A 19,308-nucleotide genomic window follows, 5' to 3' on the forward strand; every position below is an offset into this window, starting at 1 on the left:
ACGTCACATACACCAGGCCGCCTCTCTGCTCGCCTCACACACAATGGACATGCACCAAAACACAGAGGATGCCAGACACGCCACAGCAAGGTCACTGTGCATCACAGATCTTCCGTCTACTTCCCTTCGGGGGCACAGACGTCCACTCACGCTGGCGACCAAACGCACGTCCACTCTCTGCCTGGATTCCGCACGGCAACCGCACAGCTGTCGTGTGAAGCGCGCTGTGGCCGGGATAGGACGTGCTCGCTGAGTCTCCTTCCATCCGCGTTTCAGCAGAGGAATCTGCTCCCACGGCAGCCTGTCCTTAGTGACCCCGCAGTCGCGTTCCCTTACCCGCGTTCCCTTACCCCCGGCCATACTCCACAGCTGCCCCCCCCACGGCAAGCGCACACTAGAACGTTCTACCCTCCAGCACCACCGTTTGTCGTGAGGAAGGTGACTCTCAACATGACTCCAGTACCGTGACTACTTATCTGGGGAGACGGAAGCCCACAGGTAACATTTCTGGGAAGACCGCTCACAAGGCAAAGCCCGTCCTGCCGTGGCCCAGCCTCCTCACCACAGCCAGTCCCGCCACTCCGCCTTCATAGCGGCAGGAACGAGCGTCCCCCCTGCCCGCCGAGCCCGCCCGTGGGAGAGCTCTGGAGAGGACGAGGCGAGACGACAGAGCGAGGAGGTCTGACGTGACCGCTCTGACAGAGGACCGCGCAGGACTCTGCGCCCGCGGTGACAGCGTCCCAGGCTTCCTCAGCCGCTTCTCCACTGACCTCCACAAACTGCCTCAAATGGCCCTGACCTCGGCACCTTCATGGGCAGAGCAGCAACACGTCTCTTCTGCGGAGGCCCAGCACCTCGCCCCCCGCAGGGCAGGACGCAGGCGGAGGGTTTAGGCCATCCCGGGTCCCCACACCGACCTCACGTCCACCCGCCTCAGGCGCTCGGGTTGTAACCGTGACGCGCAGTACCGAGATCAGCATCTCCGTTTTGAGGGTTGGTCTGCCTTGGTGAGTGCGGCCCCAGCCCCCTAACTCCATTTGTTTTAAACACCTACTAGAAAAAAAGAGAATTTCAATCCTGGCCTACTGAGAAAAACAAAGTGTATTAAATTGAAATACATTTAAAGTTGAAGACATTGTATAAAGTGCTTCATCAACCAAACTGAAACCTTAACAGGAAGGGTCAACAGTGTTTACACACAGAAACGTTTTAAGCCTTTATAAACGGCAGGGCCTGTTTAGACGCTTCAGATGGTTGGCTGAATGTGCTCCGAGCCCCGACCCAGGCGCACTGCTGAGTTGGTGAGCTGCATCTTCAAAGAGGCTGTTAATAGTGAAAGCAACTTCCTGAAAAGTTAGATTACTGACGATATCATATTCGAAAGCTAACAGCTGTGATTTGCCCAGTTCAAACGCCCAGGCCCCTTTGCTCCAGGAGCCGGCAGCCCCGTCGCCGACAGCAGCAGAGGAGCATGTTGCCCGTCGGTGCGGCTACGGAGCAGAGCTGGGCTCTCGCAGCCAGGGTGCCCAACAGCCGTGCGGTCCCGTCCTCAGCCAAGGCGGGTCGGCCCCTGCCAGCTCGTTCTTGCCCTCCCCCTGCGACACTCGACTGGCAGCCTTTGCGTGGCAGCGGGCGCAGCCGCGCAGTGTCACCTGCCTCCCAGGTGACTACGCGAGTACTCGCTAAGGTTCCGAGCCGCGCTCCGCTGCTCTTCAGTGCAGACACCCTGACACGGCCCCAGCCCCTCAGCCGTTCAGGGGAGTCAGTCTCTGTAGTGTGTGACACCGGTCCGGCTCTCCGGGAGGGGACAGCCGTGGGGAGGTCAGGCCGTCCCTGTCCTCCAGGGCAAGGGCTTGCTGCCAGCGCACCCCGACCACTGCCTCCGAGACCCGCACGCAAGCTCCCAGCCTGGTGGTCGAGTGGCCCCAGCTCTCACTGGGGCATGTAGCCGCCGCGCCTCACTGTCTGCGGCAAGTAGCTCTTCGGCACCCCTTCGTCGAGTGCGGCCTCCATCCCCACTGCTTCCAGCTCCCCGACGGGTCCCTCGGGGCCTGGACCCAGAGCCCCTGCTGCCAGCGCCTCCGGAAACGCCTTCCCCAGCCCGCAGGCAGGAGGCTGAGAGGCAGGGTCTGGGCCAAAGTCCTCCTCGCGGACGGGGGACCCCTGCCCGCACCCTGCGAGCTGGGGGCCACAGCTCTGCTGGAAGGGCGGGGGCCCGGGGGGCAGGCTGGCCACGACGTCTGCCAGCGGCAGATCCTCCGGCCGCTCCTCGCAGTCGAGCAGCGGCTGCGTGGACTCGGAGCGCGAGAAGGCCTGCGCAGGGGGCGCCTGGTGCCGGTAGCCGCCGTGCACCACGGTGGAGTACTGCACGGCGCTGGCCGTGCTGCGTGCTGACTCGCTGTCCTCGCTGCTGCAGATGCTTGGCCGGGAGGACGACAGGCACGAGGACCCCCCGATGCCGCTGCTGTGTCCCTCCGTGCTGGCCTTGTCCTTCCGGAACAGGTCCAGGGACTTCAGGTCTTCCGGGAGAGGCTTCTTGTCGTTGGCCTCTATCTCCACGATGCTCACGTCGGTGACGTTGCTTTCTGAGTACATCTGCTCTTTGGAGCTGAAGTTGTGCTGGGGGAGAGACAGGACGCGTCACCTTCACCCTGCAACTCCAAGTGTGTGCTCCGTGTCACCTCGAGGGCTCTCGGCAGCCCCCACGTGCACACGGACAGCACCGTCCCCAGATCACCCCCTGCTGCCCGCCCCACTCTGAGCACGGCCGGCCGCCTGTCCCCAGTGCCCCAGCCGCGCTGCTGGGGTCGTACTTAGAGACGCTGTTGGTCTGCAAACAGCACTTTGTACTCCAGGCCCAGACTGGGTGGCCCAGGGTTTTTAACTGGTTAGAAAAACTAAAAGTCATTAATAAAAACCTAACTCAAATGACTGCAGTTGCATAGCATATAAACGTACGTATCACACTTTAATCTGTTAGCATAAAATTCAAGAGTTCAAAGGCAGGACATGCAAACCATCCCCTTAGGGAGGCTCAGAGAACGGAGCCCAGTCTCCAGACCCCGTTTTGCCAGTGAGAACGCGGTCAGCTGTCCCACCTGACTCAACGTCCGATGCAGAGTGCTCGTCACACAGGGTCTCCGCAGAGCAGTGTGGGTGACTAAGTATTCGGGTTGTAAGACCTCGACAGTAACACCTGACACCACGAATGCCAGCATATGCCGTGTGGCAGTAAAACGGAATGTGCAGCATCACTTCAAATTTGGGTTCGAGTTCCCACTTGCACACTGCTTTGCTTCTGCGTTTTGGCTCAGCCTGGGCATCCCTGGGTTGAACTCTGCAAACGCGCCCTCGCTTGCCTGTGCCTTGTGGACAAGTGGGAAACGCCCCTCTTACCCGTGGCGGTGCGTGAGGGGACCACTGGGCAATGTGGCTCTTCGAAGGGTCGGGGACGTTTGGCCAGATGTGCTTTTTAATCCTGCAGAGAGGAGAGACGGTGTCTGCGGAGCCCGCGCACGCGCTCACCCCGCAGCACGAAGCACCACGCCCACCACGCGAGCGAGGACCGCCTGCGCCCAAAGCCGACACCCAGGACTCCCTGGTCAACTGCCGTCTCGAGTGCCCACGGGTCTTACTCCCGGTCACCACGGGAAACTGCTGGTGAGACGACGCCAGCAGCCAGCGTTCTGCTGGGAAGCCTCAAACCACGCTCTGCAGCAAAACCACTCGGAAGTTTCGGGTCTCAGAGCGCTGGGGTGCACCCTTCCCAGCAACGGAAGAGCCTCGTGTCCCCAACTGGAACACAGAGGAAACTGCTCTGCTGCCAGATAAACGTGGCACCAGATTGTGGCAAGTCTGATGTCTCAGAAGGAAGAAAGGCGAACGGTATTAGTTCAGGACACCCCGTCATCAAAACCCTATCTTGTCTGTTCGCCTCCCTGCCGTGTGTAGCCCTCCGCCAGGGGCCCCCCAGTCCACGCGCGCCCAGGAGACGCGCCATTCCGAGTGAGTTCGGATGCAGAAATAAAAAACGGGCAGGGAGGTCCTCCAGGGCGACTGCCCCGTGGGAACAGCGCCCACACATGACACAGGAAACGATCAAGTCAACAACCCAGAGCGGGGGTCAGACTCACTGTCACCGGGGCCACAGCAACCTCGCGGCTGCCCTCAAAGGGCCCAGTGTAACGTTAGGACTGTGTAAATGTAACTACCCCGTAACAGCTAAGCGGGAGCTCGGCGCTGCCTCTGGGTAGAACAAGGTGCCGGGCCGGACAAAACAAGGTGGAGGCTGGATTCGGCCCTCGGGCCTCGTGTTTACCACCTGTGGCTTAGGTGAACAGACCAACCAATCAATGGATGAATTCCTTGAAAAACATACAGTCCTGAAACGGACTGAAAGGAAAAGAAAAACCACCTTCAATAGCCCTATGTTTATAAAGAAATTAAATTTTTAACTAAAAATCTTTCCACGAAAGAAACCACCACACATGTGAAAAAGAAACCAACCAACTGGTCCTACCCAGACTCTTCCAGAAACAGAGGAAACGGCCCCGTCCACTAGGGCCAGGGCGTGTGCAGCCAGCGCCACCCTGGGTCTGAAACCTGGCAAGGACCACAGCAAGGGCAGACCGACGCCGTCGTGAACACAGATGCGGCCACGACTCCCACGCCGATCCAGCAAAGCCCAGGAACCAAGGACAGGGCGACACCTGACAGATGGACTGCAAACCCCAGCCGTGCTCACGGAGGCAGGAGGAAAAGCACACAGCCGTCTCAGCAGATGGCGGAGAGGCACCTCAGGGCCCGACCCCCACCCGTGACAGAAACCTCGGCAGGACAGACAGAAGAGAACTCCCTCGCCTTCGCAGCCCACGTCCCAGGCAGTGGGAAGAGGCCGAATGCCTTCTCCCTCCGGTGGGAAGGATGGAAAGACGCCGGCTCCCAGCACGCCCGCCTGACCCCGCACTGGGGTCTCGGCAGGCGGCAGGGCTGTGTGTGGCGGGGGGAAACCCTAAGAAAGACAAAATGCTACGAGAAGAAATGCTTTATCAAGGCCTCAGTCTACAAGAGCAATATATACTTCAAAAATAATCAACTATACTTGTAATTAACAACCAAAAGTTAGAAAATAAAAAACGTTAAAGTCCATTTGCAACAGCAGAAAACTACTCAGGAATAAACTTAACAGCAGCCTGACCACGGAAAACCACAAAACCCTGCACGGGAGACCACAGCCCAGGGAGGTGCTCTGGTCCTGGGCTGGAAGACTCGTGAACAAGAGAAGTCAGCTCAGGTTGCATTTTCCCTCAACTGATCTATACTCTCAGTAAAATCCCAATCAAAATTCGAGCAGCGGTTTTTCTTCAGTGAAATGGGTAAACTGGTATTGAAATTTACGCGAACAGTCACAGAAACTACCCACGCAGTTCTGAAGAACATGTGGGAGGAACTCCGCCATCTGCTCCCGAAACGCAGGACGGAGCTAACCCACCGTGACAGGGTGGTGACGGAGCCCGCACACGCACCCAGACTCAGAGACGGCCGATTTGGGCAAAGGTAGGAAGGCACTTCAATCGAGAAAAGTCTGTTCCATAGATGATGCTGGAACAACTAGATATCTAAAGAAAAAAGTAAGCTTTGACCCTGACCTCACCACGCACGAACACTAATTCCAAAGAGATCACAGACAGTTCAAACAACGCACCTTCCAGAGGAAAACAGAGAACACGTGTGCGACACCAGGTTAGGCGAAGAGTCCTTGGACAGGACATAAACCCAGAACCATGGGAAAGAAAGCACCACTGATAAAACGGATCTCATCAAAATTACATACTTTTGTTTTCCCAAAGTCACAATTAAGGAAAAAAGGTAAGCCATGTACCAAATTTTGCAAAATACATACTTGACAAAAATTTTGTCACCAGAATAAATGAAGAAGTCACATAGCTCAATACTAACTAGACAATCCCCCCAATTTTAAAATGGGAGAAGGATTTCAAGACACATCACGAAGGGGACGCATGAGTGGCACATGAGAAGAATCGGGAAAACGGGCATCGAAACCACAGGGAGACGGCACCACACATGCCCCAGAGGGGACGGCCGAGATGGAGCCGGCAGTGCCGAGCGAGGGCACGCTGCTGCGGGGGTGCGAGCTGGTGGCCGCTCCGGAACAGCCCGGCAGCTCCCGGTCAGGCTGCATGTGCACTCCCCCACCAGCCAGCGGCCGCTACCGGCAATTACTCAGGTAACACGCGCCGCACCAAGATCCGCATGGGAATGCTCCCGGCAACACTGTTCCTAAGGGAGTCCAAAGGAACAACCCGAACTTCCTTCCCAGTGGTGCGGACAGACAAACTGTGAGGTGTCTGTACCACAGGGTGCCGTTCAGCATAGACAGAGGAAAACGCTAGCATTGCCGCAGGGACCTGCTGGGGCCAGGGGCGCAGGGAGGGGAAGGGACACCCAACACTGCAGGGCCCGTCTGCGGTGGGGGGTGCTCTCTGGCCCGACCATGGCGGCAGCTATGTGCGTCTGCACACGCTGTAAAACCCACCCCGCTGCACACTTAACGTGCACGGGTCTCACTGTAAATCATGTGTGTAAGTCACGGCGCAGCGGGGCCGGGGCATGGCAAACCGTGGACGGGAGCACTTACAGGTCTCTCTTATTAAAGCAGAACAGGACTCCGAGGAGCGTCACCAGCAGGAAGGCCAAGCAGACGGGCACGACGATGGCTTCGATCTCCCCTTGAGCTGAGAAGGAAGAACGGGTAAGACGGGAAGGAACTGTGGACACGTCGCGCTGACGGGCACAGCTCGCTGATGGGCACAGCGCGGCTCCCAGAGCCAGGTGCCTCGCAGCGCGAGCCTCGCCTCCGTACGCTCTGCAGACAGGCTTTCTTTTCCTTTACAAACTGGGGACCAGACCCCCACCGTCTCACTGAGGGCTCAGGTGACTGTTAGCTTTTTTTCTTCAGCAATAAAATTTTTTAAACCAAGGCATGTGCATCGTTTTTATAGACGCAACGCTACTTTGCGCTCACTAGACCTCAGCACAAACGTGACTTCCACGCGCACTGGGAAACCCCAAAATTCGTGGGATTGGGGCGGTGGTCTGGAAGCAAACCCACAGTATCTCCAATACGCCTGCCCTGCTGAAAAAGGTGAAACTCTCGTGCTAATTTTTTTACAGCCTTTTCAGACTTAAAGGTGGTTTTCTCCCCGCTCTCCTTGGTAAGTCCTCTTCCAGGCACACCCGCCTCCCTGAGGAGCGCTGGGGAGTAAGAGGGTTAGCTCAGGTACTGGACCCTCCACCCGGTAAGCCAGAGCTTTCAAACTCAAGCCTTTATCCCGACTCTGGCCTGCCTGCTCGCAGCAGAATCTGAGCAAAGCTTCTTGGGGAGGACTGGGGAGGACTGGGGAGGCCACCGGGCAATAATCCCAGTAACTGACCGACAATGTACCCTTCAGGCAAAATTTCAACAGTTACCGTTTTCGGAAGGATGACCCTTCTGCTCTAGGACTAAGAATTTTAGGAGAACCTCCACCGGCACAGGTGGCAGAGGCAGGAATGTTGTCACCTAAAAAGCAGTAAGCCAAGGTCCCCAAACACCACACGGCCACTGGTCTGGTGACCGGAGGGCTTATCGATTCAGTGAATCATACACCGGGGCAACTGGTGCCAGAGACGCTTCCCATCCTTTATTTTCCAGTCACAGCCGACACACAAGTGTCGGTTTTGGGCGCGCGCCTCAGCGAGCAGACACCACGTGACACGACGTGACTCGCCGAGCCATCGGCCGGCCAGCCTCGCACCCGCCGGGCACCACACACAGGCGGCAGAGCATCACTGACTGTCCTCCCTGCGCTGTGCCCACGTCCCTGTGACTCTCCTGTGAGCCCCTCCCCTCCTCACCCAGCCCCCAAGCACCATCCCGCCTGGCGACTGTCAAACGTTCTCTGCCTGCGTCTGTTTCTGTTCTGCTTGTTTGTTTACTTTTTAAATGTTCCACTGTCAATGGATGTGTATTCACTGCCATTTTATCGTTCACAGTTTTGACCTTCTTTCTTAAATAAGTCTCTGTAACATTTCATATGATGACGACTTGGTGATGATGACCTCCTTTAGCGTTTCCTTGTCTGGGAAGCTCTTTATCTGCTCTCTGATTCTAAATGAAAGCTCTGCTGGGTAGAGCTATCGTGTCTGTAGGTCCTTGCCTTTCATCACTCTGAACACTTCTTTCCAGCCCCTTCTTGCCTGCGAGGTTTCTGTTGAGAAAGCAGCTGACAGTCTAATGGGAACTCCCCCGTAGGTAACTAGCTGCTTTTCTCTTGCTGTTTGTAGATACTGTCTTAAAACTTTTGCATTTTAATTACAACGTGTCTTGGTGTGGGTCTCTTCGGGTTCGTCTTGTTTGGGACTCTCTGGGCTTCCTGGATTAATGTCTATTTCCTTCACCAGGTTAGGAAAGTTTTGTCATCGTTTTTTCAAATAGGTTTCCGATTTCTTGCTCTCTCTCTTCTTTGGGCACCCTATATGCCAATGTTGTTATGCTTGCAGCTGTCCCAGAGACTTCTTCCACTACCGTTGTTTTGGGTTATTTTTTGTCTTGCTGTTCTGATTGGGTGTTTTCTGCTTCATATTCCCAATAGCTGACTTGATTCTCAGCTCGATCTGCTCTAGTGCTGTTCCCCTGCAGGTGAGTCTTCATTTCAGGCAGTGCACCTTCGTTTCTGACTGGACCCGCTCCACAGTTCCCGCGCTCTCTCCTCACGTCCACGTTCACTGAGCACCCGCACGACCAGGGGTCTGAACTCTGCATCTACGAGGCTGCTGGTCCCCGTTTCCTTCAGCTGTTTTTCGGGCGTTTGGATCTGATTTTGCACTGGGGCCGTGTTGCTTCGTCTCGGCAGCCTCCCCGTGTTGGTTTCTAGGCCCTGGGTGGACATGCCACACCTCCCAGGCTCGGTAGCGTGGCCTAATGTGGGAGGTGTGCTGTGGGGCGCAGTGGCACAGCCTCCCGTCACCCGAGCTGGGAACTCGAGGTGCCCCCTGTGTGGCCGGCGTCACCTTCCTGTAGTTGAGCCTTGACTGCTGTTCGCACGTCCAAGGGCAGCCACACCTTGTGTTCTGACCGGGGTCACATGGCACGAGCTACAAAGCGATCTGGGACAGCTGATGCCTGCGCTGGGCTCGCTCGGAGCTGCCCAGGCGAGGCCCAGCTGTGAACGGGCTGCTGCTGCTGCAGGGCCCGGGGCCACTCGGCCAGAGTTACAGGCCCACTGAGGCCAGGTGCTGCCTGTTTGGGGGGTCCTAGGGGAGTCTGAAGCAGGGGCCAAGACAGGCCGTTCCTATGGAAAAGCCACCGAAATCAGCTTGGGTGGGCCTGCAAGTTCACCAGGGCGGGGCAGCGACTAGGCTGACGGAGTCTCAGACAGGGTGCCTGCCCGCCCGCTCTGCGGCGCTGGGGGGGGGGGGGGGCGGGGGGGGGTTCTTCAAAGGAACAGTGGCCTCTGCCGGCACTTCCGTCTGGGAGAAAGCTGCCCTTTTCCCCAGCTCTCGCCCTGATGCCAGGCAGTCCAGTTCCTCCCCACGTGTCTCTGGGGCCTTTCAAGCTGCTGCCCCAGGGCTGGAGCTCAGAGGGAGTGAGTCCGAGCAAGTCCGTGTGCAGGTCCTTTAAAGAGGAATTGCCTGGGACTCCAGAAGCTTCCATCTTTCTCAGCCTTAATTCCTACTCGTTTTTACAGTCAGAAGTTGTGGGGACTTGTCTTCCTGGCACTGGAACCCTGAGCCGGGACCCCTTGCTCCTCAGGGGGCCCTCTGATACCATGTGCCAACTTATATCCGACACTCGTGGGTGTGGCCCAGCCTGTCCAGAGCCTCTGCCCCTCCCACCAGTCCCGATGCAGCTTCTATGTGTCCCTGGATGTAGGCCTCCTGTTCCACCCGATCTCAGGTGGCTCCGAAGGATGGCTGTTGTGCCGTCCAGGTGTGGCTCTGATGTGGTTGTGGGGGGAGGCAAATACTGCATTTACCCACGCCGCCACCTTGACCAGAGCTATGGAGGTATTTTTTAGAGATTTGCCTCACAGCTGTTTTTGGTTAGCTCCTCCAGTGCCCTTTTAATTAGCATTTTACAGGAAAAATGCCTGAAAGTAACACTGCAGTCACACGGATTCCCCTAGCCTTACCCTCCCGCCACGTGCAACCCTCTGTGAGCAGACTCACACCCACAGAGCCTCGGGGGCCGCAGTGTCTGGGGGTGCTCCACACGTCGGCCCGGCCACACTCGGGCGGGCCCCGGCAGGTCACTGCTCGTCCGCCCTCACGCTGCCGCCTCTGTACACGCTGCTCTGAGGTGCCTCCCCCTCGCAGCCTGTCCACATCCTGACTTGGAGGCCCGCGTATGTCTCCTCCCCAAAATCGTTTCGCAGGGGAGACGCCGCCCTGTACTAGCACCTTCCCACCCCCACTCTCTGTGCTGTCTACAGGGCCCACGGGGCTCTCCCAGTCCTGTGTTCTCCACCTGAGTGGGAGGCGCTCGGGGCAGGGCACGCTGTGTGAAGAAGCCACGGCAGGTCCGTCACGCGGCGGGCTGTGAGAGAGCAGCTGCGGAAGTGAAACTGGGATACTGGTAAGTGTGACCTGACTTCTGGGAAAAATCTACACTGGGAGAGACCGAGTTAACAAGTATGTTAACAGGTAATTTGATAGATGGATTTAGGAGTGATTTTCCTTCCTATTTGTACTTTCTGAGTAGTCTAAGTACCCTGCGCTGAACATTTATGATCACGGTAACGGTAAACAAGGTTATTGGTTTTATTTTTCTGAAGATCGCGGCAGAGTTTCGTTTGTTACATGTATATCCTATGAACACGATCCTACAAATCTTATCTCAGAAACTTCACTACTGGCCGCCACCCTACAAAGCTCCGGATCTTTCGATGTCACACAGTCACTCGCCCACTCGTTCTTTCCCTCATCAGTCACTCGACCACCAGGGGCCATGCGTGCTGCAGGGGGGTGGCGGCTACACACACACACGATTACAGTAAGACAAGGTAACTTCTGCAATGCCTCAAAACGTAGGAGGAACAACAAAGAGCGTAGCATCAGCCTGGCTCAGGGAGGCGAACGAACAGCCAGAACAAGGAGGTGAGCACCTGACCCCGGGCAGCACGCAGGGAAAGAGGGAAGAGGAGGAGAAGATGGTGAGAGGCTTCGGGTCAGAGAGGAGTTTATGGAAGGGCCACACGGGCAGCAATGAGAAGCCAGGTCAAGAGGGCTTGATGCTTGGCTCACGGGAGCCACAGAGATGCGAAGACAGTTGCTGCCACCACCCCGAATGTCGGGCTGTAGCGGAGTGGACAGCTGAGGCCCAGAACCAAGGGAGCCGTGTGTTTGGGAAACAGAGGGGAGGGCCGACGGGCAGACTGTATGGGCGGCGAGGGCCCAGGGCCGGGCGCAGGCTCGGGAAAGGAAACCTTCCCGGGCAGAGCAGGCAGGAGGCAGCGGCTGGGAGGGCACTGGGGAGCGACAGAGGAGTGCGGAGAACCGCAGGGGAGGCAACTGTGAGGGTGGGGAAGATGCCGAGGCAGGGCTGGGACGAGCATGCACTGGCAGGGCACCCGAGAGGTCTCCGTGAGCAACAGAGGGGACGAGGGGCGGGGCAGGGCAGGCAGAAGCCGGGTCTCAGCAGGCTGAGCCAGAGCTGGGGGGAGGTGAGTGGGGACACAGGATGGCCAAGCCTCTCTAGCCACCTGCCTGCAAGAGGTGGGCCCACGGGTGCGGTGGGGGACTGCTCCCGGGCTCTGCCAGGGAGGACACGAAGCCACTGGGAAAGACCCACATTCTGTGGGGTTTACTAGGGTCCAGGTGAACTCGGGCAGAAATAGTACCAAAACAACACAGGGGAGGAAAATATCTCCTGTAGTGTAAAGAAACAACTGAAACTGGATCAGAAACACAGACGTCCTGATCTCTGAAGGCGTCGTCACTACGAACCCAAAGCTGCGCCTCTAACAACACTTCGGTGCGTACACTTCAGAAGGACGGGGCCCGGAGCCCCACTCACCGAATTTGGGTGTGGTGAAGGTGAACTCGGGCCCGTCCTTGCCGCCCTCGTCCGTGTACGCCGCCATGCGCACCATGTACAGCGTGTCGCTGGCCAGCGAGGACAGCGTGTAGTCCGTGTGCGAGGGGTCCACGTGCACGGCTGGAAGAGACCACGCCTGCGTTACTCAGTGCTCGGTGCTCCCGCCATCTCTGCCTGCACTTGACGTCGTGAAAACGTCAAAAGGCAGGAAAAGTGCACTTCACCAAAAAGCAAGTTTCATCGCTGACGTAAAACCATGACAACTACCGAACGGCTCGTTTGCGGGGGTCTTTTCTGAGGGCAACGTGCTATAGACTAAGACAACTAACGTGAGGAGGAGAGACTTCACTTAGTACTTAAAAGCCTAAGGAAAAGACTGCCCCGGCTGGCATGGCTCAGTGGATTCTGTGCCAGCCTGCGAACCAAAGGGTCGCTGGTTCGATTCCCAGTCAGGGCACGTGCCTGGGTTGTGGGCCAGGTCCCCAGTAGGGGGCACTCGAGAGGCAACCACACACTGATGTTTCTCTCCCTCTCTTTCTCCCCCACTTCCCCTCTCTGTAAAAATAAATAAATAAAATCTTTAAAAGAAAGAAATAACCCGACTCTCAACAACTGACAGAGCGGCATTACCAGTCTCGTTTCCTGTATTGGTTTTATAAAAGATGGTGTAATTCCTGATAAACCCGTTCTGAACGTCCACAGGAAGCCGGTCCCACTCTAAGACAGCTTCATTCTTCCCCACTTTTTTTGTCCGGACGGTGGGCCCTTTGGAAGGTGCTGGAACAGAATAAAGGCTATTTGCTGACTGGAAATCATTAGAATTCAGTAAAACCGATCACAGAGTTTTTATCTGAAATAACAGGACGCAGCCTGATTTCAAAGGGACAACACGTCTCTGTCGACACGGAACAATGCCCCCCGTGGCCAGCGGGCCTGCACTCACGGGCTTGTTTGAGGTACGCCCGCGTGGACTCGGGGAGCCCTGGCCCGTCCGCGTACACTGGAGTGACCGTGATCAAGTAGCACTTGCTCTCCGCCAGGTTCCCTGGAGGGAGAGACGCAGACTGAGCTGTTTTTTCCTGTGACAAAAACGTCTGATTCCATTATTTTACATTATAACTTCACGACCACTGAACTTCCTCTAAAACCACACCTTTTTAATTAAGCACCGCCTGTGTGAGCTGGATTCAAACTGAACGGAGTAAAGCTGCTTGTGGGAGTAAGAGGCTGCTCTCACTGCCAACGCAGTGGGTAAAAAATGCTTCGTGTCAACACGAGTAATGCCTGCCCTCTGCCCGGGACTTCCGGAACACACCGACCTGCAGCTGGCAGTTCCCTGGACCTCTGACCTGATGCCTAGAGAGCCACCCACCACAGGAGCTGGTCCAGCTGTCGGGGACTCGGAGAGCTAGTGCTATTTCCCCAGAAAGTAGCACAGTCTTAAAAGGAAGAATTATCTTGAACACTTTACAGACACTCTCTGCAGATGAACACAGTGGCCGACCCACTCCTCCAGCGCGCAGTGGGGAATGTTCTTTGTGCGCAGCGCACAGCCTGTCTGCATCAGAGCCTGGGGACACGAAGCTCATGTCTTCAACCACAACTGACTGAGATCCCCAGCTGGTCCCCGTGCAGGGACAGGCACAGGCTCCCTGGCTTCCTGGCCGCAGTCCGGTGGCCTTGGCTGACAGCTCTGGAGCCCGAGGAGGAGGCTGAACCCACCACCTGCTGTGACATGGGCGTGGGGGGCCGTCCTCCCAGTCCTGTCCGCCTTCAATCTGAGAAGGCTGACACACTAGTCAACCGTGTTTATTAGCGCTGTGAATTGAACGGGCTGGTGAGGGCCGAGCAGCGGGAATAAAGCTCGCACACTGCACTGCGCTGGAACAGTCTGCGTGTTTGCCTCGAGCTCCTCTCCGGTTAACCATGTCGTTCCCAGCTGCATTCTACTGGGGGTCCCTCTCCCCTGAAAAATCCCACGTATAAGCTGAGGGGTTCGTTTTCTGTGAAGTTCTATTACTTCGAAGCCACTTGACAAGGTGCGCCTTAGGGCACCGAGAACCCCATGAAGGAGTTCTATGGTGCCGCGGCTTCCTGTCCTCCACGCGCACCTGTACGGGGGACATGCACGGGAACCTGAGTTCTGGTCCTGTTTCCCGACCCAGCAGCTGGAGGAGGAGGAGGAGGAGAGTCTCTGCTCACTATTGGATCAGAGGCTCTGCCGGTGGCAGAGGGCCAGTGAGCCGCAGAGGGGAGATTGCCTTTTCTCCCTCACTCCCCCACTATCCGCGGGACGAGCTGAACCTCCCCGAGGAGCGGAAAGACACAGCGCCCCTCGCTCTGCCCACACACACCCTACGGTGCAGAGGGAGTGCACCTGGGAGATCAGACACCTGCCCCGTCACCGGATGACCTGAAGCCACCCCCGCGGCGTACCTGTCAGGAAGGTGCGGTGCACGGTGCCCTCTTCCTGCTGCCAGTCAGGCACGCAGGGTGACTTGTCTGACAGCACGCACCACTCGAGGATGTACTTGGTGACGGGCTCGCTGGGGGCCGTCCACTCCACCCAGAGCACACTGTCCTTGGGAAACGCTCTCAGGTCCCTCACGGGGCGTGCGGCTGTGAACAAAGGTGAACACCGCAGCGGTGACGGAGCAGAAGCTTCAATTCTGAAGCCCTACGTCCACTGCTGTGACCCGCGACTCATCCTGCCATCCATGTTCACAGCGCGCCAGCGACACGCCTGTGCGCGGACGAGCGCTTTACCACCACGTTCTCAGAGTCAGTGTATCAGGAACGTGAATTCTTCCTTTCCCACAACTTGTGTTTTGTGAATGCAAATGACAATTTTTCTTTGAAAGCTACAAACAATGTATTTAAGTCGTAAAGACCCCAAAACTTCAAAGTAACATTTGAAAAACTGGCTAGGTACACAATCAGAAAATGCTGACTCGCACTGAGGAGCTGGCAGAAAGGTCTTGGGGCCCCGGGACAATGATGCACGCCCCTCGTGGACACCGAGGGACACCGAGGGATGCCTGCGACCATGCCCACTCGGGCGGGGCCTGGCCTCGGTCCCCCCAAGATGCGAACCTCGGAAGTCGCAGGCCGGGATGGTGAGCGCCGATGCGTCGGACCGGCCCACCCCGTTCCTCGCGGTCAGCGTGGCTCTGTAGCGGTCGCTGGTGAGGTCCACTGTCAGCTTCGTGTCGTTGACCGTGTAGCTCTGCACGGGGGCCTTCCCTCTTGTGAGAGTCACTTCGTAGTCCAAGATTCTTCCATTGGCTTCAAAAGGGGGCAAAGTCTGTAATAGAACACTGCTCGTTAAAAACGTGCTTCATCAGTCGGGACGAAAGCTGATTTTCTTCTTGCTCACAAATAATGCTATCAGGTCACACATTCTGGAGAGTGCTCCCACCCTGGAGTCGCTGGCGCAGCAGAGGCAGGCGCCGCAGGGGGAGGGGAGCTGTGTGGCCTGAATCGTGGGCCTCGGTGCTTTGCTCTTCCCCCACTTTTAGCAGGATCCCCAAATGAACACTCACAGCCTGCTCAACGATTTTACACTCCCTGTCACCGATACGTATTTGGACGGCCCAAACCTTCATCAGCTGCTTCTGAGGCCCTCGGGCAGGTTCCACACAAGACCAGGTCTCTGTCCGCACAGAGCAGGCCGCAGTGTCCACGCGGCACTGCCTGCGGCTCATGAGCCTGGCTTCCGTGTGGTGTGCGCAGAACTGTGTGCTTCTACGCTTTCCAGCTGTGAAACGCCTCGCTCATATTAATGAGTAAAAGTTTTAGCTGGAAGACTCCACTCACCCTATCAAGTAAAATGTATTTATACTGAGACAGAAGACGACAAAGGGGTTTTTTACCTTCCATATGAGTTGTACAGATCTGGAGCCGTGACTTGGGGATTGCTCCATCTTATACCAGAAACTGGGTGCCTTGGATGGTCCTAAAGAAATGACATAAACTTCTTACAAGCTTTTATCGTAGCAGTAAAATAAACTCCTGGACATTATTCTTGCCCTCCAATCGCACGGCGTCTCGTTCTCTATAGGCGCATTTTCCCGTCGCACGTGCGGTGCCTGGGTCTTCCTTCAGTCAGGGGCCAGCTGATGATTTCGATCATACGGAAACTCTCCTATAGTCTTAAAACTGTAAACCTGCAGATACACCCTAAGCAACAACCGAAGATGCACCTCTACCATAATGCTAAAAATGAAACTGAAAAATCCTATTTAAATATGTGCTTAAAACCCCTACGTGTATAAATGTAAGAACATCAAAGAAACGCAAGTAAGCGGATGAGTGCAGTACCAGTTCCCCACCTCACCGCGGGGCCGTCCGGTGTCAGAGGGTATTAAACAAACAAGTTTACGAGACTGATCACCAACCTCGTGAAAAAAGCACTTCGCAGGACAAAGCATCGAATGCTAGTAACTAGGTCTGAAAAATCCCTGTAGGACTACCTCATTTAAAAAAAATTTTATGAATATAATTGCAAAACACAGTATTCAAGAGAATTTAAAAAGGATCCGAGTAAAATCTCCGCCGATGTGCGGCTCAGGAAGAGGCGATTACAGCGACACGCACAGAACAGACAGGCCGGAAGGCGGGGAGAAGGCTGCCTGCACGGCGCGCTCCAGCAGGCACGGTTTCAGGTACAGACATACACAAGAGTGTGAAATTTTTCTAGAAAAGGGTATGGGCTAGAGACACATCCTCACGTAAAGGAAACCCAGAGGCGCCGGTCACTACGTTGACGGCTCCCAGCTGTTCGGTTCCAGAGCTCTGCGACTTGACACAGGCTAGGTCCCACCTCCCCGAAAAACGCACGTCAGCCCCAACCGGTGGTCTGAACTCCCCCAGAGACACCCAAACTTGTGTGAAGGCCCCAAGAATCCGGTTTAAGAATCCTGCCGGAGACACAGGAGCCCAGTCAAAGCCCTAAATGGCCGCAGCAAGACCTCGCGCCTTCCCGTAGGGAGGGGCAAGGTGCTGAGGGGGGGCAGGGCGGGGCTGTCCCTCATGGCCCCCGAGAGCCTCCTACAGAGCTGGGGTGAGCGGGGTGGGGCAGGAGGGGGCTCTATGGCTCGGGACACCTGGAGGGGAGGCCGTGGTAGGAAAGGCTCAACGTGAAAACACATGCCAAAGGCCCACTTTACAAGGGCCGCAGAAGAAACCAGTAGCGCTAGCTGCTGCGGTGAGAAAGCTTACTCGAAGCTGTCCACCCTTTCACTGTAACGTTTTCACGTAGGGCCATCACGGGGGAAAAGGAAAATCAACCAACCCACGAGAACTCCAGGGGTCTCTTCCAGGGGCTCATCAAGGGCTGGGGGGGAAATGAACATACCACAACCTACAACAGCTGAGGACCTGAGGACGTTTTGCTAGACAGTGTGACTTCAATAGTTCCAAATGTGACTCTCCCGGCAGGGGGACCTCTGGACCCTTCTCCTCTGTCAAGTGGCCTGTTCCCGCAGGCATCTGAGACACCCGTCCCTGCTCCCTTTACCCCACTGGGAGCCACATACACTTACACTGCCAGCAACGCACGGCTGAGGTCTTAACGTCCTGAAAAACAACAGCCTGAGAGACTGGGCTGAACACGGCAACCACGAAGCGAGTCACGAGCCACCCAGGTCAGTTCGTGTGGCCAGCCCACACCCCGAGCGCCGCCCTGGCCCCCGTGTGCACTCACGGTCCTCATAGGTGGTCCCGCTGGCCTCCTCACTCCAGTCGCTCCAGTAGCCCCTGCCATCCTCCTTCACGCAGCGGACCCTGAACACGTACTCCGTGAACGGCCGGAGGTCCTGCACCGTGAAGGAGGACCGTGTGGACGCTGTGTCTTCGGGAGGAATCTGCACGCAAAGCGCATCAGCAACAAACACAACGTGGTGGTTAATCGCAGGTCCTCTAAATCGCATCAGACTTTAGAAACTCACCCAATGAAACGAGACCAAGGAACTCAAGAGCAGGAGAGAAACCAATGCAAGTCAAAAGCGGCCCAAAGCAGTCCAAGTAATAGGTCTGGGAAGCAGGCAAACAACTACTATGGACCCTTCCTTCCTTCTCTCAGTTTTCTTTCTTCCGTTCTCCAAAGGGCCTACAACAGGAAGATCTCAGCAGGAAAAGATCAGAAGTTCCAACCGGAATTTAATTCAGGGAGTGCTGACTGAAGGGGGTGTGGGGAGAGAACGGGGACACCTCGGGCAGTGTGGTCTGCACTGGGACTCGTAGCTGTGACCAGCCTGAGGTCCAAAGGGGAGGGGCCTAGGGTCCAGAAGAAGGGCTCCCAGGGGCTCTGGAGGAAGCAGGAAAAGCAAGTGAGCTGATCCTGCTTCTGGCTCCTCCCTCCTGCCAGATGCCCTCTGCCCGGTCCCCCATCTCAACAGGGGGGGCCAGAGGGAGTGGAACCCACAGACAAACCCCTCTCAGGTCAGCATACCAAGACAGCAAGCAGGGCAGAGGGGGCCTGGTAAGCAAAACAGAGACGCATGCAGCCCACTCCAGAAAAACAAGTTACTGCTGTAGACAAACTTGGTTTTTAGGAGACAGAGGAGAATAAGTAGAAATAACTGGTTCTTTCTGCTATTCCGAGCTTTCAATACTGGACACAAAGCAGGCACCAGTCTTTCTTGCACCAATGAATAAAGGTTCTATGCCCCTGAAAACCTCCTGAAGAATTCCAGGCACGTGCCCTCCCTGTAGAGCAGGAAGCCCCGGCCCACTGGGGTCTGCTGCCTCGTCCCACTGCCGCCCGAGCCCTGCAGCCGGCGGGCGGGAGTGGGGAGGTCAGGGCTCCACTGCCTGGGGAGCTCATTCCTGTGGCCGGAGGGAACAAAACCGGCTGTCCCCGCCCCGAGGGCACGGGGGCCGGCGCTCTGGGGACAGCCTTGTAAAAAGCTCCGAGTCATCCTTTTGCTGACAGCTCCACCTTTGGGTCCCTTGCCCTTTCCCTCCCAGTCTGACAAGTCCCTGCCAAGCCCCTCCTTGGCCACGGGGGTGACAGAATTCCTGTTGAGTCCTGGGCAGTCAGCGGCCAGGGCTGCTCACCTGCTCCGCCACAGCGGCAGCTGCCGCGCACAGACGTGCGTGGCCGTGTCCCCTCCCAACCTCACTGACAGACACGGGCGGCAGCTACAGCCGGCCCATGGACTTGGCTTGCCAGCCCCGGCTTGCCCTCAGCCACACAATTCCTCGCTTTC

General features: G+C 56.7%; 1 protein-coding gene across 1 annotated transcript in view; it reads right to left on the reverse strand.

Moving 5' to 3' along the window:
- Positions 1-1,083: 1,083 nt before the first annotated feature.
- The window catches only part of IL6ST (interleukin 6 cytokine family signal transducer), a 40,482-nt gene continuing 22,257 nt past the window's right edge, over positions 1,084-19,308 (reverse strand). Inside the window, exons 7-16 of the mRNA XM_053914905.2 lie at positions 17,802-17,961; positions 15,970-16,052; positions 15,191-15,401; positions 14,534-14,716; positions 13,041-13,142; positions 12,728-12,874; positions 12,077-12,217; positions 6,659-6,755; positions 3,397-3,478; positions 1,084-2,619 (exon numbers count right to left, since the gene is read on the reverse strand). Of these exons, the coding sequence (XP_053770880.1) occupies positions 1,933-2,619; positions 3,397-3,478; positions 6,659-6,755; positions 12,077-12,217; positions 12,728-12,874; positions 13,041-13,142; positions 14,534-14,716; positions 15,191-15,401; positions 15,970-16,052; positions 17,802-17,961 (1,893 nt within the window). The 3' untranslated portion in view covers positions 1,084-1,932. The remainder of the gene's footprint in view (positions 2,620-3,396; positions 3,479-6,658; positions 6,756-12,076; positions 12,218-12,727; positions 12,875-13,040; positions 13,143-14,533; positions 14,717-15,190; positions 15,402-15,969; positions 16,053-17,801; positions 17,962-19,308) is intronic.

Source organism: Desmodus rotundus, chromosome 1, assembly GCF_022682495.2.
Source record: "Desmodus rotundus isolate HL8 chromosome 1, HLdesRot8A.1, whole genome shotgun sequence".
NCBI lineage: Eukaryota > Metazoa > Chordata > Mammalia > Chiroptera > Phyllostomidae > Desmodus > Desmodus rotundus.